The sequence below is a fragment of the Sander vitreus genome, chromosome 17, assembly GCF_031162955.1.
Source record: "Sander vitreus isolate 19-12246 chromosome 17, sanVit1, whole genome shotgun sequence".
Taxonomy (NCBI): domain Eukaryota; kingdom Metazoa; phylum Chordata; class Actinopteri; order Perciformes; family Percidae; genus Sander; species Sander vitreus.
In genome coordinates, this window is record NC_135871.1 from 4,441,986 (window position 1) to 4,463,590 (window position 21,605).

General features: G+C 40.9%; 1 protein-coding gene across 6 annotated transcripts in view; it reads right to left on the reverse strand.

The window, feature by feature from the left end:
- The window catches only part of LOC144532266 (stromal membrane-associated protein 1-like), a 252,719-nt gene that overhangs the window by 209,337 nt on the left and 21,777 nt on the right, over positions 1–21,605 (reverse strand). For all 6 annotated transcript variants that reach the window (XM_078272939.1, XM_078272938.1, XM_078272937.1 and 3 more), the window contains exon 2: positions 2,599–2,732. In XM_078272939.1, coding sequence (XP_078129065.1) covers positions 2,599–2,732 — 134 coding nt within the window. The remainder of the gene's footprint in view (positions 1–2,598; positions 2,733–21,605) is intronic.

Below are 21,605 nucleotides of genomic sequence, written 5' to 3' on the forward strand. Positions count from 1 at the left end.
ATGGCTCCATTCATGCTGCCTTTTTATTGTGGTGGCGCACGCGCTTAACTCTGAGTGAACCTACTCTGAGTTGATTGAACCAACTCAAATCAGCTGTTTTGGAACCGAAACTCAGAGTTTCCCATCTCAGGGTAAATCAACTCAGAGTTCAGGGTTAGACTCAGAGTTTGTTAAACCTCCTTCCTGAAACGGGCCCCTGATTTATTGTGTGTAATTGAATCAATGAGACATGCTCAGGCTGATTACAGTTCTCTATATTCCTTGAGCATGGCTGTGTGTTTACATGTGTGTTGCTGAGCATGAATGCATATCTATAATCCACTGTGTGAGTATGTGAATGCGCTGCTCGGTTTTAACTCCCACGTTCGTCATACTATAGATCAGTGGCTCCCAACCTTTTTTCCTTGGTGCCCCCCCCTACTTATGTCTAAGAAAAGCTGAGCCCCCCCTCCGAAACCGAAGTTGAGGTAACTCTCGAGATAGAGCCTTACTTTCTTTTTTGATACAGAGGAGTTATCAGCACTTTTACGTTTCTCCGCCATGTTTCGTTCATAAAATAGTGATGCTGTGGCGGCAGGACAAACGAGGATGACAGCAGCTAGCAGCTGACCTGATGACAGCAAGGGTCCCAGGTTAAGAGGTCCCAGAGGTTTGGCCTACTAAGTAGCCTGCCTACAATTTTAAGCGAGAACAAAAGTACATAGTTTTTATACAGACTTTTATATACATTATATATTATAGTGTATTATCATAATATTTTTTTTTTTTTTTACCTCAACCTCAAACCAGATAAAGACTTGCGCACCCCCTGTGATCTTTGCCGCCCCCCTGAGGGGTCCCCGGACCCCAGGTTGGGAACCACTGCTATAGATCATACTATAGAATTGGGTTTTTTGCCTGTATGTCCAAAGTTTTTTTTTGTCACTCCGAATGATTTATTTAATGTATTTCTATTTGGGATGAAAATCCAGTATATTTTGGTTTTGCCACTAAGGTTCCGTCATGCTTTGGGTCATGTAAAAGATGATGATGTAAATCTGCACCATACAAGGATAAAAGAACAGATTTAGCTAACGCTAATTAGCTGACATTAGGTCGGAGAGACACTGGAGCGATGTCGTGCATCGTAACATAGAGCCAACTAATCGATGATTAAATTCATTGGCAACATTTCTGTAAGCAATTTTAAGTGATTCAATCGCTTAGTTGTTGCAGACCTGCTTTTGATACTGAGAAAAATAAATTGGATAATTATAGGGCAAACTCTTAAATCATAAGATCTAAGGATCGTCTTTTTTATATGATTTGTTTCTGGATTTTGTACTTCTGTGGTGAACCTACAGAGATAATGTACTATACTGATACGAAAAAGAGTTTTACTGATTCTAGCAGAATGTGAACAACTTCTGTGGGTTTCAATTTCTTGAGAATCTGAGAGGAAAGGAAGTGATTTCTGACATGAAGTGGGTCATTTCGGTTCAAAGGGTTTAAAGGAAAACCGTACAACAGAAATTACATTGTGCTACTCTGGTGATTTTGAAAGGCCAACATGCACAGTGCAAACAGTAATTATTTGACCATTTGTTGGCCTTTTTCACCAACTGTTCTCACTGTTTCTGCCACACGGCTGGTTGACTATTCCAACTTCAAAATGTAAATAATGTAAATAATGTTTGAAATCGTCATAGTGAGAACATCAGATTTTTGATAGGGGGGCTACGGGCCAGGACTAGAACAGATCAACTCCAAATTGATCTGATCAGTATCATAGTATCATATGAATCGCAGTTATAATCAGTGTAAAAGTTATGTATGGACCCTATTGGACCCTTTATGTAGAGAGACCAGTTCAAATTCAGAAATGCAAACTGAGCAACAGTATTGAGAAGCCGCAAGAAACTAAGGTCCTTCCACACAGTCAAACATTTTCAAATAAAGTCCCCAAATAAAATAAATACTACCTCATGCTGTGTCAATCACGTTTACTCACTCCCTCCAAAACTTTCCTCCGTCACATATTTTTTTGGATTGGGTTCAATTTCTGCGTTGTTTCGCATCTGTAGAGAGCATTTTGAGGTGTTTTGACACTTCAGAGCCACCTTACAGGCAAAGCCAAGAATGTTGTCCGACAAGTTGATCCACTTTGTCTTCGGTGGTCATCTTTTTTAATATGTGGCTCCAGTATCGCAAGCAATGCATCAAAGCACTGACATGCTAAAGTCAACTCTGAATGGATGGGGATAATCTTGCAGGTCCTTGATAACGATATGGAACGCTTCACGATTGGATGGACCCAAAATTTCCTATTTCCTTTTCTCTTTTTAAGAAAAAAGAGAACAACAAAATCATCCTCACTGCTTGAAGACTTTGTTATGCAAGCGGATTAATTAATATGCATCAAATTAGGATGACAGGTACAATAAAACGCATATGAACATTTCCGACTCAGTGTTCAAGGGGCCTGGTGCTCTAATACTTAAGGTGTCACTTCAGTATTTCCATGCTGGTGAGAGTTGTGTGTTAAAGGTGTGTGTATAGCCCTGTGTGAGTGCGTGCGTTCGTGCGTGCGTGCGTGCGTGCGTGCGTGCGTGCATGCACCTGGATCTGCTCGGGTGTCCACTGGTCCAGATTGACAGATTTGACTCTGGAGATGTGGACACCCAGGTTGCGGTGGATGCCGGCACAGCGGATGCACATGAACACCCCGAGGTTCCATGACGCCCATCGAGGACCTGAAAAGGGAAAAGAAAGAGAAAGAAAAGATGCACTCGTTCAACTGTTTTTTAAAGGTCCTGCTATGTTATCAGTTTAACTGACTCAGTAACACTGCTGCAGAGAGGAACATTTGAGACAATGTAGATTCAGTCTTTCAATTCAAATCTAAATTGTGTAAGTGATGAATTAAAACTCGGTTAAATGAAATAGCAAACGTGTGACCGCTATTCTCTCGAAATCCATCAAAAATCCATCAAAAATGTGCTTTAAAAATGCTGAGGCAACTCTCACTTCCATGAACTGGACAGCTGTTTGACTGGCAGGAGATTTCTGCAAAGTGCAGTAGCGTGCAGGTACAGTACACTATTATAGTTGAGCAGAAACCCAATAAGTTAATAAGAAAAGATAAAAAACAGCACAAACATTCAAAGCCTTTACTTACTTTGGTGAAATTGTCTCACTTAAAAAAAAGTAGTATTTCAAAAAAGTACATACTTCAACTTGAGGTTATCCTGAGACATTTTGAACACATTCTTATCAAAATTGCTCAGGAAGTAATATCCCAAATCCCTTCCATACATGTTAATGGGATTTTACAAAAGGAGCATAGAAAGGTTTGTATTATTTATGGATATCATTTGATTGCAGCTCCTGTGGTTTTAGAAATATTAGGTACTATAAAAACTGGCATTTTAGCTGAATGAAAGCAGCTTTGAGTTTAATAAACTGGTTTTCAAAAGCTTTCATTAGCTTAAGGGTCATAGAATATTTTTTATTCATAAAGCCTAATCCTCAAAAACCAGAATTAAAAACAAGGAAATCTCCCCCATTATCCATTACATGTGGCATGACGACAGGGTGAAATACAGATCTAAATCCATTTTTTTGTGTGCAGGATGAATTATTATGGCACACAAGTGAAACCGACTCAATTTGTCGGAAAGTTTGGATTTTGGAACTGTGCTTGCCAGACTGAGGCCACTGCAAAAATAACAAACATAAGGTTACATAAAAGCTCTGGCAGAGAACAAGAAACAAGGCCATGCGCTTGCTGAACAGAACCAGAAGAAGTAAAGAAGCTCCAGGCAGACACAGACAAGACTTTGATTCCTGTTGACACTCAATCGTGCAAAGTCTGTTGATAGGAAACACAGGAATTTTAAATGACCTCACAAGCCACTGCTCTAAAAACGCAGGGCTCGACATTAAGCTTTTTTAGTTTTACTTGCCTAATAGCTAAACTTACATGTCCAAAATGGAAAATGTGGGCCTATGTAAAAACTAAATAAAATCAACATGGATTTGGACAGAGCTGTAACAATTCCAAATTTTACTGTACAATTAATTGTCTCAGATATAATTGTGATTCACAATATAATTGTCTCTTTCAGTCAAATTTAAAGATATTTATATATATTTAAGTATATATTTACTTTTTCAAACAAAATCCCAGGATCACTATATTAATAAATAATAATGTAATAAACAAGTACACAGCCTATGAAGTAAACCACGCCTGTTATTATTATTAAAAAAACATTGTATTTTTTTCTTAAAGCTATAGTGCATAGTTTCTGCCACCCCCATGAGGAATTCTAAGTAATGACAGCAAAACTGTTGGCGTGTCCACATGATACAAGCCTTCCATGACCGCCCCCACACCCCCTTCACACAGTTGCTTACAGCCAAGGAGGACACAGAGGATTATTTTTTGTATTAGTTTATTTGTCAGGGACAATGCAGCGCACATTATTACATACATAATTATTAGAGTCAAAGCCATAACTATATGTGTAGATGTGTTGCATAAAAGGTTTCTAGCCAATAGGCTAATTTGCAACCCCAGTCCGTGGTCAGGCCTTTCTAAAAAGATAATCCAAATATAATTTTTTTAAAAGAACTACATCGTGTGAGTTACACAATCATGCAGCATATTACATCAACATTTCACAGATTCATGACCACATTACATGAGCAGCGCACTGTATGCATGTGTGCATTTTTTATTATTTTTTATTTATTTTTTTTATTTCTATTTTCTTTTATTGGCGCATATACGGGGAAACGTATGACGAGCTGTATGTCCCCTGCCCTTTGCCATAATGTGCAACGTAACGCATGCACCTATGTGCTCGCACTCACTTATCAAAAAATGCATTGCCGATGGCGACACCAAATCCTCCTGGAGTTGTGCCTTTTCTCATTAGTTTTGCTTTCAATAACTTGGTAAACAGTCGCAGTAAGCTCACAGCTACATGCAAAGTGTGTGGCACCAAGATAAATGATGCCGGATCAACAACGTCGGACTTCATCAGGCATCTCAAAACGCACCTAAATAGGTCAATCACTCACACACTAATGTGAAAAGAGACGTTACATTTAGCATATATCGTCACAGGTAACAAGCTAACCATCGCAAAGTGTTGTGCTAATACTGGTAACAGGCAAATTGTATCTTATAGTTAGTGGTTGCTGAGGCTAAGACATCCATGGCGCACAGGAGGCGGGAACAAACGCTGTGTCGGGTGAGCAAACTCATGTGATGCGTAATTGATCCCGTGGATGATTTGTAGGCTATTAAGTGAACAAGGTGTACCCGGTCCACCAAACACTGGGCCGTCTTGACTGTCTTAATTCTGCACATATTTATGTTACTATAGTCCTATTTACTATTTCATTATTTCATCCATGCGTGGCGCAGCGGATCCGTGCGCACTGTCACCTGCCGTGGAGACGCTGGCCTCACTAACCTCTCCTCCTCTGAGTCGGGTCTCCCTCGCGCTGGACTCAGTTTCACTGAGCCTACTAACACTTAGAAAATAAATGGCATTACATCAGTGAGTTCATACTGCTTATTGTGCGTAATTTGGACTGACACTGAGATGCATGTTGTTCTGTAACTAGTGTGGCGCTGCCACTTTTCGCTTGATTTCCACTTCGACATTAGACATTTTTTTGAGTGAAAGAGATATATTATATATATTAGCATATATAATCATAGTTAACAAGCTAACCATCACAAAGTGTTGTGCTAATGCTGGGAACATGCAAATTGTATCTTTATAGTTGTATCCATATGATGTGACAGACTTAGGTTAATATTTCACCAGGTCCGAGGTCTAGAGGGATGTGTTAAGTAGCCTAGACCCCATAAAGTTATCCTACAACTGATTTTGATACTGTACTGTATGGATGGTAGCTACAGGACATGTTTTGAATTCATAAGATTTAACAATACAGTGTTAGGGACAGATCAGATGGCCAGAGACTTGAGACTTGACTTGGACTTGTGGCAAAAGACTTGAGACTTGACTTGAACTTGTCCCTCAAAGACTTGAGACTTGACTTGGACTTGCAAAAAATGACTGAGTGCATAGAGAGCACTGCCAGTCTGTCTAAGTGTATAAGTACACCGCACCGCGACTGCTTTCGGCTCGCCATTATATTATATTGTAGCGAACGCCATCTGCGTGGAGTTTTGAAAAGTCTAACTACACTCATAGGCTCGCTCATGCAGATACCAAAATTTGGCACTGTTTGATTTAACGTGAAACGGTCCTCTGTAGTACCAACGTAATTCGGTCGGTACCCAAAAAAGTACCGGATTCGGTACCCATCCCTAGGTGTGACGAATAAAAGACACTGACATGCAGAATACTCGCCTGCAAATATTTCACAAAAAAAATATTCATACCGGCAGCAATGCAAATTTGTTCAATGAAAGGTTTGAATATTTCCGTTAGCTCATCTTCCGCATAACATCTTAAACATAACATTTCTTAAGAGCAATTTTTGAAGGGGACACAAATAATAGATACAAGATTGTACTTGTATAGGATATGTGTAGTTGTGGAACTTCAGTAAGTAGGCTGGCAAGGTTATTTAATTCACTTTAAACATCAGATGAAATGATTCTTTTCTCCAATACAGGTGATACTGAACTGAGAACTGAGCCTTCTAGCATGCAAGCTAACTAACTATCCAGCCACTAAATTAGTAAAGTTTAATAACTTAATGTTTCACTCACATACTCTTAGGTAAGCATAGGAAAGCGCAGTGCTGTTGCCAGATGACTGACTTTGTACGGCTTATTTTCTACCAGTATTATTACCTATTACAAGTGTGTAGCATGAAAACACGGTGGGTGGAATTAGCAAGCTAGCTAACGCCAGGGTTGGTCAACTTACTTCTAAAATGTAATACATTATAGATTACCAGTTACTGCCATTTGAGAGTAATTAGTTATATTACTGTCTCTGAATTGTAATGCTTTACACTACTTTTCTGTTACTTTTGAGTTACTTTCACCAAAATAACAGCGGAAGTATGACTTGGCAGATAACTTGTGAATTTCACCAAGGGATCAACAAAGTCTCATCTTTATCCACTTTAATATATCATAGTTTATTCATTATATTTGGTTTTATTAATCTGAATCTGCAAAGTAACTAAATCTTTAAAAGTAAATAGTGTAGTAAAACGTACAATAGCCTACGTGACTCTGAATTGTGGTGGAGTAGAAGTATTAAGTAGGAGAAAAAATTAAAATACTCAATTAAAAAGTACCTTACAATTTTATTCAAGTAGCCCACTAGGTATAGTTACTTTCCACTGCTGATAAAATGTATGCCTAATGCTAATATTTACATGTAGCAAGCCTAAAGATTAATTCCCGACATGTTTAATATCGGTCAGCTGCTCGGACACACGGCTGTCCACGCTGACGTATCCCGTCACCCGTACCATCTCCGGTTCTGGCTCTGACCGCGGGAACAGTGACATTCAACGCAGTGTAATAACTCCTGAAATTAATGTCCATCTCGCAAATGTATCCGTCTCTGCAGTCATCTCAACCACCAAATTCCAGCAACAGGAAATTACACTCACAGCCTTTTTTTCTGTACCGAAATGTTTCGCGGTTTTGGTGAATTGTTAAAAAAAAAAAGATGTCGGGTTAAAATGCGTTTTAACTCGCGTTACTGAGATTGTAACGGGTATAATATTACTGAAATGTTATTAGTAATGCGTTATATTACTGGGTTATCGCAAAAAGGAATACATTCCAGTAATTGCGTTACTTTTGTAACGCGTTACTCCCAACACTGGCTAACGTAAACTAACTATCAAGCTACCAAACAACAAGCTAAGTAACGTTATAACTGCTAACCAAGCGGACTCATGGAAAAATACATTATTTTTTTGTCATGACTAGTTTATTAATGACTTAGCATCATCTGTATTAGAGAAAATAATTACTTTATCCCATGTTTAAGTGAATAAAACTTGCCAGCCTACTTACTGACACAATCTCTCCCACGAGTCCCATTGGACTTCTGCCTATTGTTAAGGTAAAGAGGGAAAACTATAAAAATAAAATGGATAGAAAGGCCATTGGACTGTTTGCCGTGGTCATTTGATTGGTACACAACAAAATGGCTATTGTTGTTAGTTGTCACAGTGACCATACGTGTCAGTGGGGCTTTAAACTTTGTTGCAGCTCGCTGGGAGGAGAGCCGCCCGACCCAGCTCGGGAGACGTTCTCAGAGCTGCAGGGAGTGAGGAGGGACAGTTAGACCCAGCGACAGTGGGTCAGCGGACTGCTATCGTTAGACCCAGCGGCAGTGGGTCAGCGGAGTGCCAACATTAAACCCAGCGGCAGTGGGTCAACGGACCGCTAACGTTAGACCCAGCCCGCTGTTCAGCTCAAGCTCTGTAACTGATGTAGCATGACAGCACGGCGGAACCAGCCAGCAACTGAGCAACTTGCTAACGTTAGCTTGCTAACTCCGCCGTACTCCCTTTCCACATCATTCACAGAAAACAAGCCGAATAAAGCTGTCACTCGTGGCGATAGCAACGCTTTTTGTGTAGATGAAGCATTAATTTAATTTGACTCATTTAGCGGATGGCTCTCTGCCTCGTAACGTTACTCCACTGCTTGTTTGTCCGTTACTGCAAAACTTCACCTTCGCTACCATGGCAATGGTACACATAAAAATGGCTGCCGCACTGACCATTCTGCTACGTTGATTTGAATGGAAATGGCCTTTCTATCCATTTTATTTCCAAAACCAAGCAGTGGACCAAACCACTGTAAGGCAAGGGAGGGAGGACTGAAAATGTTCCTAAACGTGTGTGTTTGTATTGTTTACTACCATACATAATTATTTGAAGTATATATTATGTACAATACATGGAGTGGTTTTAAGGATATTTCTAGGGGCAGACAACCCTCAGATGGGGTTGGTCTTGACCCCCTGACACACCCGCGATTTCCGCCTATGCCAAAGACTCACAAAATGACTGTTCACAAAATCTCTATTCTGAATGGCAACTGTCCAATCATAGGTTAGCAACTGTAACTAGGAACAGCAGGGCTGTAGTCAAAGCAGTGTGCATGGGTGATGGCTCTAGTCTGGCTATCACCAGACCAAGCTCTATCTTTTAAAGTGCCCATATTATGAAAAAATCACTTTTTCTGGGATTTGGGGTGTTATTTGGTGTCTCTGGTGCTTCCACACGCATACAAACTTGGGGAAAAAACATCCATGAGTGAGATACGGGTTTCTGAATGTATCCTGCCTTCAGTCTCTGGGTGAGCTGTTCAAAATCGGCAGGCTTTCTACGTCACCAGTCGAAACGAGGTGGCTAACCGTAGCATGCTAGCGCTAGCATGCTAGCTCGTTCTCAATGGCAAAACACTGCTACAACACACACTAGTTCACCATAATCTACAAACAAACTACTTACATGTCCCTGTTCTGCAGGTATTCCACACAAAGTTGGAAGTGCGCCCTCGTTTAGAAGAAGTCTCCCGGCTAATCCTGCCTTGTACTGACTGCAGTTGGAGAAACAGCTAGCTAGCTGATGTGATCCTTACCTAGCTACTGCGCATGTGCGACTCCCACCAAAGATGGTATAGAAGTGAGAGTCTCACTCTGTAGCTAAAACAGAGACCTGATGCAGCACAGCAATGTGCAGTACAACAAAAATATGGTGTTTTTTTTTAATTTTTTATTAAACCATGTAAACCTATTCTGGTACAACCTCAAAATACAAGTATGAACCTGAAATGAGCAAAATATGGCCACTTTAAGATTGAACATTAGTCTGGGGAGTCTGCTCTGTATTTTCTACTGCCAAGAGGCGTGATCAACGGGCATAGTTCAAATGACTCTGTATGCAATAGTCCTTCAACCAATCAGACCAACGATCCGGGTGACGTAACAGCGACAGCGGCATCAACGGGTTGCTGCGCTTCGGTGGCCGGCTTGTTGAATGTAAACAAAAAGCTGCTTGGTCGCTTCTCTATCATCATCGCGTTAAACCCGCCAATAGCGCGCCAGGTGGATAAGCCAGTTTGTGATTGGTCCCCGCAAAATTGTAACGGAAGCAGGATAGATAAATGTACAGGTTTCCAGCCTGAGCTGCAGGGCGAAATCAAATCGCCGGCAGATCGGGCTATAATGTACCAAGAAGAAGTGACCAAAATTACCATTCAAGAAGTTAATGGTACTTTTGCATTAGTGAAGAAATATAATGTTTAGCAAACTCAAGTTAAGAGCTAGATCTTTACATGTTTAGTCTTGAAGCCTTTAGCTGTTCAGGCAGAAATCAAATTGCCAGCATATCGGGCTGGGTTTACCCAGTCTTTGATGGCTCTGCATTTTTCTGCTTATTTTAGCTTTTCCAAAGCCAAAAATACAGAAGCAAAAGTACAAGTAAGTTTGTACCGTTTTCCCTATCCTTAGTCCTATTCTTGTCAAGCATTTCAAAAGAATCCTGCCATGCAAGATAAGTATAACCCTGCCCTTAGCCTCAGTCCTTTAGCACAATATCATGTATGTAGCCTTCAAGTGCAAATTTAAGACCCTATTATAAGATTCCTGTTCAATTCAATTACATTGTATTTACAGTATCAAATCATAATTAAAGCTGCAAGCAGCGTTGGATGGGCCCTTGCTCCTCTGCGCGCGTCGGGGTTACAGTTGGAAGCCGCTCCTTGCGACCATGCATTAGCACGGCACTCAGACACTACAAATCGTCACCAATGAAAAGGGAACTCCCTGCTGAGTTCAATGATACCTCACACAAGACTCTACGTCATACAGTTCATTAGCTGTGAAAGGGGGCGTGGCCAAAGCATAGGGGTTGGGGCAAACCTTTACCAATAAAAAAGGAAGTCTCTGCTGAGTTCATCGATACCTCACATAACTCTACCTTAAACAGGTCACCAGTTATGAAAGGGGGCGTGGCTTAAGCATAGGGGGGCGGGCCAAACCATCACCAATGAATAAGGAACTCTCTGCTGAGTTCAATGATACCTCACACAATGGTGCACATCAAACGGGTCATAAGTTATGAAAAAAAGGGGCGTGGCTACAGCACATAGGGCGGGTCAAACCATCACCAATCAAAAAGAAACTCTCTGCTGAGCTCAATGATACCTCACACAAGACTCTACCTTAAATGGGTCACCAGTTATAAAAGGGGCGTGGCTTAATCATAAGGGGAGGGCCAAACCAACACCAATGAAGAAGGAATTCTCTGCTGAGTTAAATGATACCTCACACAAGACTACCTTAAACGGTTGAAAAGCCTTACGAGGGGGGCGTGGCCTAAGTACATTAAAGTATAGGGGCGGCTCAGTATCACATGTAGACCACACATGTAGACCACACATTATAAGTTTCATGTAAATCGGATGATGTTTGTCATATAAGGCGGATTTCCTGTTGCCAGCGGGGAGCGCTATGACCAAAAGTCAATTTTGGCCTGTAGATGTCCTGGACCCTTGACAAACCTGAGAAATTTCGGGCAGATATGACAGGGTACACTAAAGTTACAACAACTTCTTCGTTCATCAATAAATGCTCAAAATGGCCGCCACGCCACGCCCACACCGTTTGACGAAAAGTTTTTCTTTTAATAACTTTTCATCTTTAAGGTGTTGAAATGGTACAGACCAAATTTGAAGTCCATCGGATGAAATCTCTTAAAGTATAGCACCTTGACTTTTAGGTCTACTTCGTGTTGCCACTAGGGAGCGCTAAGACTTTAAACAATATCGGCCTGTAGATGTCATCAGGGTTGGACTCTTATGAATCCTGAAAAGTTTCGAGCCAGTTGGACAATGTACACTCAAGTTACACCCACTTCCTGTTTCGATGGCGAAACACACAAAATGGCCGCCTCGCCACGGCCATGCCCTATGACGAAAAGTTTTTCTTTTAATAACTTTTCGTCTTTAACATCTTAAGATGGCACAGACCAAATTTGAAGTTGATCGGATGAAATCTCTAGGAGCAGTTCGTTAAAGTACAACATGTGGAAATGGCCAAAAACTCACAAATTTTGAACTTTCAACTCAAAATGGCGGTCTTCCTGGGTTTAGGGTATGGCTCCAATGAGCTTTTTTGTACGTCTTTACATGTTACATATGTGTACCAAGTTTCGTTAGTCTACGTTAAACATACTGCAGGGGCTCAATTTGTTTAACTTTGTAGGGGGTGCTAGCGAGCCATTTTTGTGCGCCTATTCCCGAAACCCTTCGGCGCTTGGGCCCTAACAAGAGTTGTCTCAGGACAATTTACAGATAGAGTAGGTCTAGTCCACACTCTATAATTTACAAAGACCCAACAATTTCAGTAATTCCCCCAAGAGCAAGCATTTAGTGCAACAGTGGTGAGGAAAAACTCCTCCACTGCAAGAAACCTCCACTGCATGAAAAGTGGGATTTTCGTCAGTAAGCGGCACTGTAGATTATCGTGGAAGTTCAGGTTTACGACAACACCGAAAACTGACGTGAAATTGACGTGGGCCTTGCTTGGCAGTTGTCCCCCCATGACCCCATGAATACCAGGGCCTCTCCTAAGTGGAATGCAGCCATCATTAATGGTTTTGAATACACCTGTGCTTTTCCTACTATGACATGTCAACATGTCTGCCGTGAAAATGCTGTGAGCTATACAAGCTATTACAAATGCAAATCAGGGTAGCAGCAGGGGGAGTTTTACCCCAGGTGACATTTTTCTAAAAGTTCATTTTAACTTTTAGAAAAATGTCACTCAAAATCACTTAATTTTAAGAAAATCTCTGGTATAAATACATCAGGCTCAGTAAGCCTAATTGTAGATAGAGATGGTCCGATACCATTTTTTGCTTCCCGATACCGATTCTGATACCTGAACTTAGGTATCGGCCGATACCGAATACCGATCCGATACCAATGTGTCATATATTTTATTATAACAACTGTATACTACTATCCCTGTATGGATGTGATATGATTTCTATCTTTGTTTGTCGGTCTGGCTCAGGTTAAACTCTTTGTGAAACATGAACAAACACAAACAATGAACGCCACAGAACTTTCTTTTATTCTGCAGTTTGACAGTCAGTTATAAAGAAAAAAGAACATCAATAAACTACTTTAACGTAGATTTTCTTTAGGGCTTTATTACGTGGTATCGGACCGGTGCATAAACTCCAGTACTTCCCGATACCGATACCAGCGTTTTAGTTAGTATCGGAGTCGATACCGATACTGGTATCGGTATCGACATCTCTAATTGTAGACTCTTAAATTTTAGCTTGAATTGATTTATTTAATGAAAGTATGCTAGATTAATTACTGTGTATGTCATTAGCAATCGCCAATGTTGTGTAAAAAAGATACACAAAACAATTTATTTAAACAATTAGTTTTATCAGGCTTTGCCATGAAGGTAAAATGTGCATTCCATGCAAAAAACATCACACTCTCCTAGAGCTCATCCACTGTGCATAGTGGCATGACTACAGTGGCCTTTCTTTGGTCTTGCTCATCCAATATTGTCTGGTGGAATGGAGACAGAGGCACTACTGTACAGTTTTCTAAGAGAAGTCTTTCTGCTGAAACCAAAACACTGTGCTTCACATAAAGCATATATCAGCAAATGGTTGCATGACAAAGTCCCAACCATTTGTCTTCTTAAAATACTGGCAAATTCAGCACCATATTCAAATGTCCATGGCATATGAAGCTGTTGGCTCTGCTGAAATGGCCTCATAACCTGGACTTCAATTGTCCTATTATTATTAAACTTTCCCAGTATTCCATTAAAACTCACTGTAATTCACCTCCACACCAGTCTGTGCGCTGTTCGCGCCCTGCTGGTTAATCTGCCTCCTCTTTGTCTTTCTCTATCACTCTGCCCCTACCCCTCACTGCTTTGATTTGAAAAATAGTGGAGGGAGATGACTCATCCGAGAGTTAGAGCAAAAGCTTCCAAAGTATGGGAGTATTTCAGGCCAACTGGTAAAAGAGATGTCTGTACACTCTGTCAAACTTCACTTGCTTATCACGGGAATTACAACCACGCACCTAAAAAGAAAACACGCAGGAGTTGTTCAAGATGTACGGAGCGTTTTTATTTTTTTCCTCCATGTCACCTCCGGGGCTCCGTAAAGATGCGCCCACAGAAAAGGAAAATACAACGTAAGTATATGATTATTAATGAAACGGTGAGCTAGTCTGTACTGTTTATTAACTCTTGAGAAGTACAATGACTGTCTTTTGATGTTAAACAGGCTACTTAGACTTTGGCAGTAATGTTTTAAACCCCACCATGCATGCAAGTGTAAACACGAGCAGCACAGCTGTGTGCCTGGCTGCTTTCAGTGCGATTCATTATTAGGCTGAGCTAATAAGTGGGACCAGTGTAAGTTGCTTTATAAAAGTGAATTTTTTTGGTCTTGTAATCTACACTACGCAGTACGCCGTCTTCACAACTTGGAGACAAATTGTAGGCTCTACAAACCGGAGAAAGGGTAAGATTTAAAGAATATGCTTTCATTCTGCTTTGTAAGGAAATATACGTTAATAGACCGATCTTAACCGTACATTTTGTTTTCACAGATTAACCTCGCCTCATAACGAGGCTGTGACCTATTTGCTCGGAGCAAAGTCCAGATTGACATGATGTTGACAATGACGGCATTGTGTGTAAGTAACTTTTCCTGTTTTCTCATTCCTTGTTTAATTTTACTGTGACTTATAAATGTTTTTTTGTTTTGTTTTTTATTCATACCACTCATTTCGTTTTCCAGCTGCCTGTAATTATGAGACAGTAAGCAGGAGCTTCAGGTAGAAACAACCAGATCTTGCATCGCAGGCGGAAGCTGTGAAGAATTCAGCTCGGAGTCCAGCGAGAAGAAAGAGGGTAAGATTAGAGCCATTATGGTCAATGTGACTATTTTAATTAATTAATAGATGTGTTGTGTCAATGCACAGTGCATCGCGCAGTACTGATTGTCTTTATTGATTGGTTTTACAGCTGCTGGAAACGAGACAGAGTGTGCTGGATGGATTGTGCGTCCTTTTCGCAGCCAGCAGAAGTACAGGGCAACACACCACAGACATCTGCAAAACAGACCGAATTAAGACAGAATGCCGCCAGTTACCTTTTTTACCAGTTTACCATTTGTTGTGTAGGCTGTGTTTGTTGTGTGCTAATAAAGCTCTTTTTTTTAATAAACATCACGTTCCTGGCAAATTTTCCATTCCTCAATAAATTCATGTCCTTGATGGCAATATAGTGTAGTCCATAGCATAACAATGACATGAATATACAACATAATAGCATATATATATATATCTTTTACAAACAGTTTTGTTTGAGTTTAACATCAGAAAATTGTAGGTCATCCATGATTTTATGTCTTTAATGTATGCTTGAAGTTTAGCTAATTGACGGGTGTCATCTGGCTTGATTAATAAGTATAATTGGGTGTCATCCACATAACAGTGAAAGTTAATTGAGTGTTTCCTAATAATATTGCCTAAAGGAAGCATATATGAGGTGAATAGAATTGGTCCAAGCACTGAGCCTTGTGGAACGCCATGGCTAACTTTAGCGTGCCTGGAGGATTCATTATTAACATTAACAAATTGAGATTGATCAGAGAAATAGGACTTAAACCAGCTAAGTGCGATTCCTTTAATGCCAACTAAATGTTCCAATCTCTCTAACAGGATAGTATGGTCAATAGTGTTGAATGCAGCACTAAGATCTAATAAGACAAGTATGGAGACAAGTCCTTTGTCTGAAGCAGTTAGAAGGTCGTTAGTAATTTTCACCAGTGCCGTCTCTGACTGCGGAACATAACCTGTTAATAAAGACATATTGATCATATCTAGTAATGAAGTGTTAACCACGGGTAACGCTTCTTTAAGTAGCCTCGTTGGGATGGGGTCTAAGAGACAGGTAGATGGCTTAGCTGAAGAGACCTTTAACATTAAGTGTTGAAGGTCTATAGGATAAAAGCAGTCTAAGTATGTGTCAGGTCTTGTCGTTCTTTCTAGCAGTCCTGCATTTAAAGGTGAACCGTTAGAGGTTGAGGGCAAAAGGTGATGAATTTTATCTCTAGTTGTTATAATTTTATCATTAAACTAACGTCCATTTTCTGAGCATCAGAGAGAAGCGCAGGCATTTCAGTGGCACCGAAATCTGCGTTGCTATTTGGTCCGGTAGATAACTGTCGTTAAGGCACCAGTGTCGGGTGTCGGGTCTCGGACCCCCCCCCCCCAAAAAAAACTCTTCGGATCTACACGATTCACGTGGATGACATTTTCCCATTCAAAACTGAGATTTTCGCCGAAAAGCAACTAGTTTGCAGCTATGTACTACTCTTTGGCCGGCTCGCAAGACCAAACAAGTGTGTGCAGCGTGCCTGTTGTTTTGTTTCCAGTCTAGCTAGATCCGGTGTGGTGTTGTAGTTTTTCTAACGTTACTAGTTGTTGCAACAGCATGTGAAAAAAACTACAAAGTTTGCTAGGCCAAAAAGAACGTTAATCTCGCAATAAAAAAATGTACGCCGTTAAAATGGGTTTGCGTTAACGCTGTTAATAACGCGTTTAACTGACAGCACAAATGTATTCATATTTGACCTTGCCTGAACCTGAGCGTTCGCGATACCACAGTCTTTAGACAGGCTAAGTGGATCAATGACCCAACACTGTGGCAGCATATTGCTTATCTGGACATACATATTTCATTGAATCCCTATCGTTAGGGTTGTCTGTAATTAAACAAGCTGTTATTAATAGCCAACTGTTTAGGCTGAGATTTAGTTGGAGATGAGTCTGATGCTGCTATACTGTATGTAGCAGCCTCCCACTTACACGTTAGCTATCCATCAGTAGTAACTTCCCCCATAGGCCTGTCACGATAACAAATTTTGCTGGACGATAAATTGGTCGCAGAAATTATTGCGATAAACGATAATATTGTCATTCTGAGACCATTTTCATCTAATATAATGATAATGGCATAATAATGCTGTACACCTTTTCAAAGCTCAATAAACTTTTATTTCTAAAGAATATTTAACACTGGAACTGGAAGAAATTTTAAATATCCACACATATGTCTTTGATCTCCTTTACAAAAACACCCCAAAACAAGTTCACTTCTATTTTAATGTGTACACACAGTGCCATGGTTAGCATTGCTAAGCCTCTATTGTGATTGACAGGTTAGCGTGTAGCCACTCCCCTAAAGCATCCGTTGCTTTATCATCAATTTTAAAATAAATGGAACAATAATTTACTAAATGGACATCATGCTGTATTGAAGAAGACTTAAAACTAACGATTGAGGCCATAAACTAATTTTGTAAATGTTTACTGAGGTAATAAATCAAGTGAGAAGTAGGGTCATTTTCTCATAGACTTCTAGGCAATCTGACTTCCTTTGGAAATTAGATAGAATGCAGGTATAAGGCACTTCCATATTGGATACACTTTAATGCCTGGAAGTTGCCGCTTGGGTCTGCCTAAAACATCACTTGATATGTCACCAAATCTAATGAGAAAGTCTAACACTATCAGAGTAGAAAAGGCTATGAAATTAATACAGGATACTAAAGGCCTTAAAGGGGTGATAGAATGATTATATAGGGTATTTCACACTGTTCCTTAAGGTCTCCTAATAGGGTATGTAATATTGGTTGGGCTGAAAATTGACTGAATGCTATTTTATTAGGCCCTTAACTACCCTGTGAATATGGCTCTATTTGGAACAAGAGCTTTTCTTCCAAATATGGTATGCTCATGAATATTTGGTTTGGGCGAACCCCATAGAAACAATACGAGACAGCAGGTCTCATATTTCAGTCACTGCAAAGTTATACGTTGTTTGTCGGGCTATTTCGTTATTAAATTCACTCCTGAGACTTTTTTATGCGAGAAATCAACTATAAAAAGCTCAAATATGGGCCGTTTTACAAAAATTGATGGCTAATTGCAAATTTGGTAAGACGTGTCGGACTTTAGGAGCTCCACACAGTCTGACGAGAAAACGGCAACCTCCATACCCAGTGAAAGTCACCGTTTCTTGGCTACTGGACTACTGGGGCTCCGCGCTCCGCGGAGCTGGCTGGCTGCCAGCTGCCGGCATAACTAGAGTATATTTAGTTTGAATTTCGTCACGCCACTTATATAACATACCCCAAGGTCTTAACTAACAATGGTGTCCGTTTTCAATTTAATGCATTTTTGTGAACATTAGGGATTTCGTTAGCTGCTACTGTCACTTCAATCCTATGTGTACAGATCGCGACTAGCTAGTTAGCTTCACTTTTGGCAAAATTAAAAAGTCTATTTACAGTTTGAATTTCGTCACGCCACTTATATAACATATACCCCAAGGTCTTATAAAGCTAATTATGGTGTCCGATTTCAATTTAATGCATTTTTGTGAACATTTGGGATTTCGTTAGCTGCTACTGTCCCTTCAATCCTATGAATCGCGGCTAGCTGCAGGCCCTGGAGCTCCATCAGGGCCTCAGCATTTTGTAGTCCAGTAACCCAGAACCGGTGACTTTGCGCAGGTATGGAGCGCCGCGGGCTTCCCTTCGTGACGGAGATCCAGCTAGCTCACAGCGAGTCTATGAAGTAGGACACGCCGGGTGGCGAGGCAGCACCGGCCGCTGTCACGTAGCCTGCTGAGCTCCTGCTGAACTGCGACACACAGTCGGAAAAAATTTGCAATTAGCCATCAATTTTCGTAAAACGGCCCATATTTCACCTCTACATAGTTGATTTCTCGCATAAAAAAGTCTCAGAAGTGAATTTAGTAATTAAATAGTGGACCTCTGGAGATCTGCATGACCTAGCTAGATTCAGAAGACTAAGCTGACCTCAGGTCAGTGGTGTAGCCTATGCAAATGTTGGGGCGTGACAAAGACTAGGAGTTGGGATGCTGACGTCAGCTCCCAGCTTTGTTCAGACTCGCCCGTTTTCAGCGGCAGTTTCAAAATGTGAGATTTACAGAGGATACGGGTATCAATGGGATTTTGAGCTTCTATGTATGTCCTATTTACCCACCGAACTGTCGTTATTTAACTATGACAAGGCAAAATCGGTTTTGCATTCTATCACCCCTTTAATGTGCTTCAAACAAAGTAGTTTGTAAAGTGTGTTGTCCAGTCATGTCTTTGGACAAAGGTTTTTACACCTGTTCAGCACAGCCACACTCAGAAGGCAAGGCCTGCCATCATAGCCTCTTCATAATATCGCAGCAACGAATTGTACAAATTGGTATGACGGCACACGCTTTCGGACTCCCCTTGAAAAATATAATGTAGTTGAAAATGCAAAAAAATTTAAATAGTCATTTTGAGACAGAAGTTCAAACCATGAACTTTAACATATTTGCAAACCTGGCTAATCGCCACATAAAGTGGGCATGATTGTGATGATCTCTGAAAATTTTAAAAATTGTCAGATGCAGCTCCGCTCAATTCCACTATTGAAAAAGGGGTTTCAGACGCTGTATGACACTCCGACAAGCCCGAGGCCATTAAATTCGCTGAGACCCAGAGTATTAACACCTTTATGTATATTGTGGAATTTCTTTAAAATGTCTTGTTTGAGCGAGATCAGGTAAGAGTTTCTCAAAGAACTCTGTCTTCCAAATGCATCATCTATTATATAGGCTATAAAGTAGCACGAAACAACCAGAGCTCTGCCAAACTCCATGGGGATGAATAGGAGATGGAACATAAATGACAGTCAAATCATTTGAATGGGCTAGTAGCTACAGTCCCTCAGCGCCATTGTTGGCTCTACCCCTCTCCAGACCATGAAGCTTACTATCTGTCAATTCGCCGATTGAAAGCGACTTTGAACAGTGAAAGTGCAAGGGATCAACATTTATGGATCGGGGCTACATAATGGTGGTGCAGCAGGGACAGTTGGATGGCGGCGGGAATGTATGCAGTCGAGTGGGCTTGCCTGTCTCGAGTAAGAGCATCAGTGTGTTAATGCAGTGGCACTAATGCGCTAGACGGCCTAAAGGAGCATTAAAGCAGGGATGACTGAGTGTTAAGCCTGAATCAAGCAGCTCAGCCATTGTAAGCTGGACTCTATCTGTTTGGATTGGACTTCATTGCTTAGATAACCTCTTAGATAAACATAGTAGTTTTCATCTACATACAGTGACATACAGAGGACAAATGTGCATGTCCTCATATTGTGCGTGTATGCATGCAGTGGCTGGAAATCCTTTTTTGGCACACTGCAGATCATCCAGATACACTGACATTTTCTTAACAGTAGGTTTTTACAGTGGATTCTCATTTTCCACTGGTTTCTGAGTATTTCTATAACTGTGAGAAAATCAATGGAGCGCTTTAGAGGGGTCTGACTGTATTTAGAAAAGTGAATGGCTCACACAAATTATACTCTAAATATAAAGTATGCTATTGTAGAAAGACATCAGCTTTCATCTGTGCCTTGCATGCTGAACTGTGCTGCACTATTTCAACCAGCCAATCACTTTTCTCTCTGAGATGATGAGCAGCCTTCACTGATGCTCTTTGGTGCTCTGACTGGTGAGTTCAGTGTCTGAAGGTGATGACCAGCAATCCCTCTGAGTCACTTAGTGAAATCTGATTATTCCTCACTTAAGGCAGCAACTAGATTTTAGAAAGTTCATGTGAATGAGCATTCAGGTTGTATTTTATTCCTGACTAAATGTGTGTAAACTGGTGTTTTGCATTTGTAAATGGGTTATCTGGTTTCCTTGGTTTATCCCAGAGATGCTCACAAGTCTCTGAGCTCAAGTCCAAGTCAAGTCTCAAGTCTTTGAGCTTGAGTCCAAGTCAAGTCTCAAGTCTCTTGTGGTTATAATGAGTGTTGTATCACCTGCTGCGTTTCATCCAGGCTGCTCAGATCACTGCATAGCTATATATAAGGAATTTAAAGTATGTAATATGTTATAAGACTCATTTATCTATTATCATACAGTATCAGATGTGATTAGTTGTTTGGTATATAATCAGTGTAATAATGTTAATTTCGTCAGACGAGACAAGACTAAATATGTTCGTCAACAACCTTTTTTTCCATGACTAAGAAGAGACGATGACGAGACTGCACCAATGTCCAAAAACGCTGACTAAGACTAAATTAACACGCAGTATTGTTGACGAAAAAAATACCTTTTCCCACAACTTTATCTTTATCATCTAGAGATTTCGGCATGTCCCCTTTTTTTCTTCTAGCCGTCACACATCCAGGTAGCGATGTGGCCCGGGCGAGGGAGGGAGGGAGAGAGGGAGGAAGCCCGGTTCAGCCTGCTAGATAAGCCGCTACAGCGCGTAGCAAAGTGCCCCGGCCCCAGGCAAGGGAAGGAAGGGAGGGAGGGAGGGAGGGAGGGAGGGAGGAAGCCCGGTTCAGCCTGCTGCAGAAGCCGCTACAGCGCATAGTGATGGGCCCCGGGCAAGGGAAGGAGACAGGCTTAGCCTGCTGGTGAAGCCGCTCTTAAACAGCTTGCAGAACAGCCGGAGAAATGTATGCAACCGCTGGCAACAAAACAACGTGCTGTAGAGCCCAGGAACCCTGG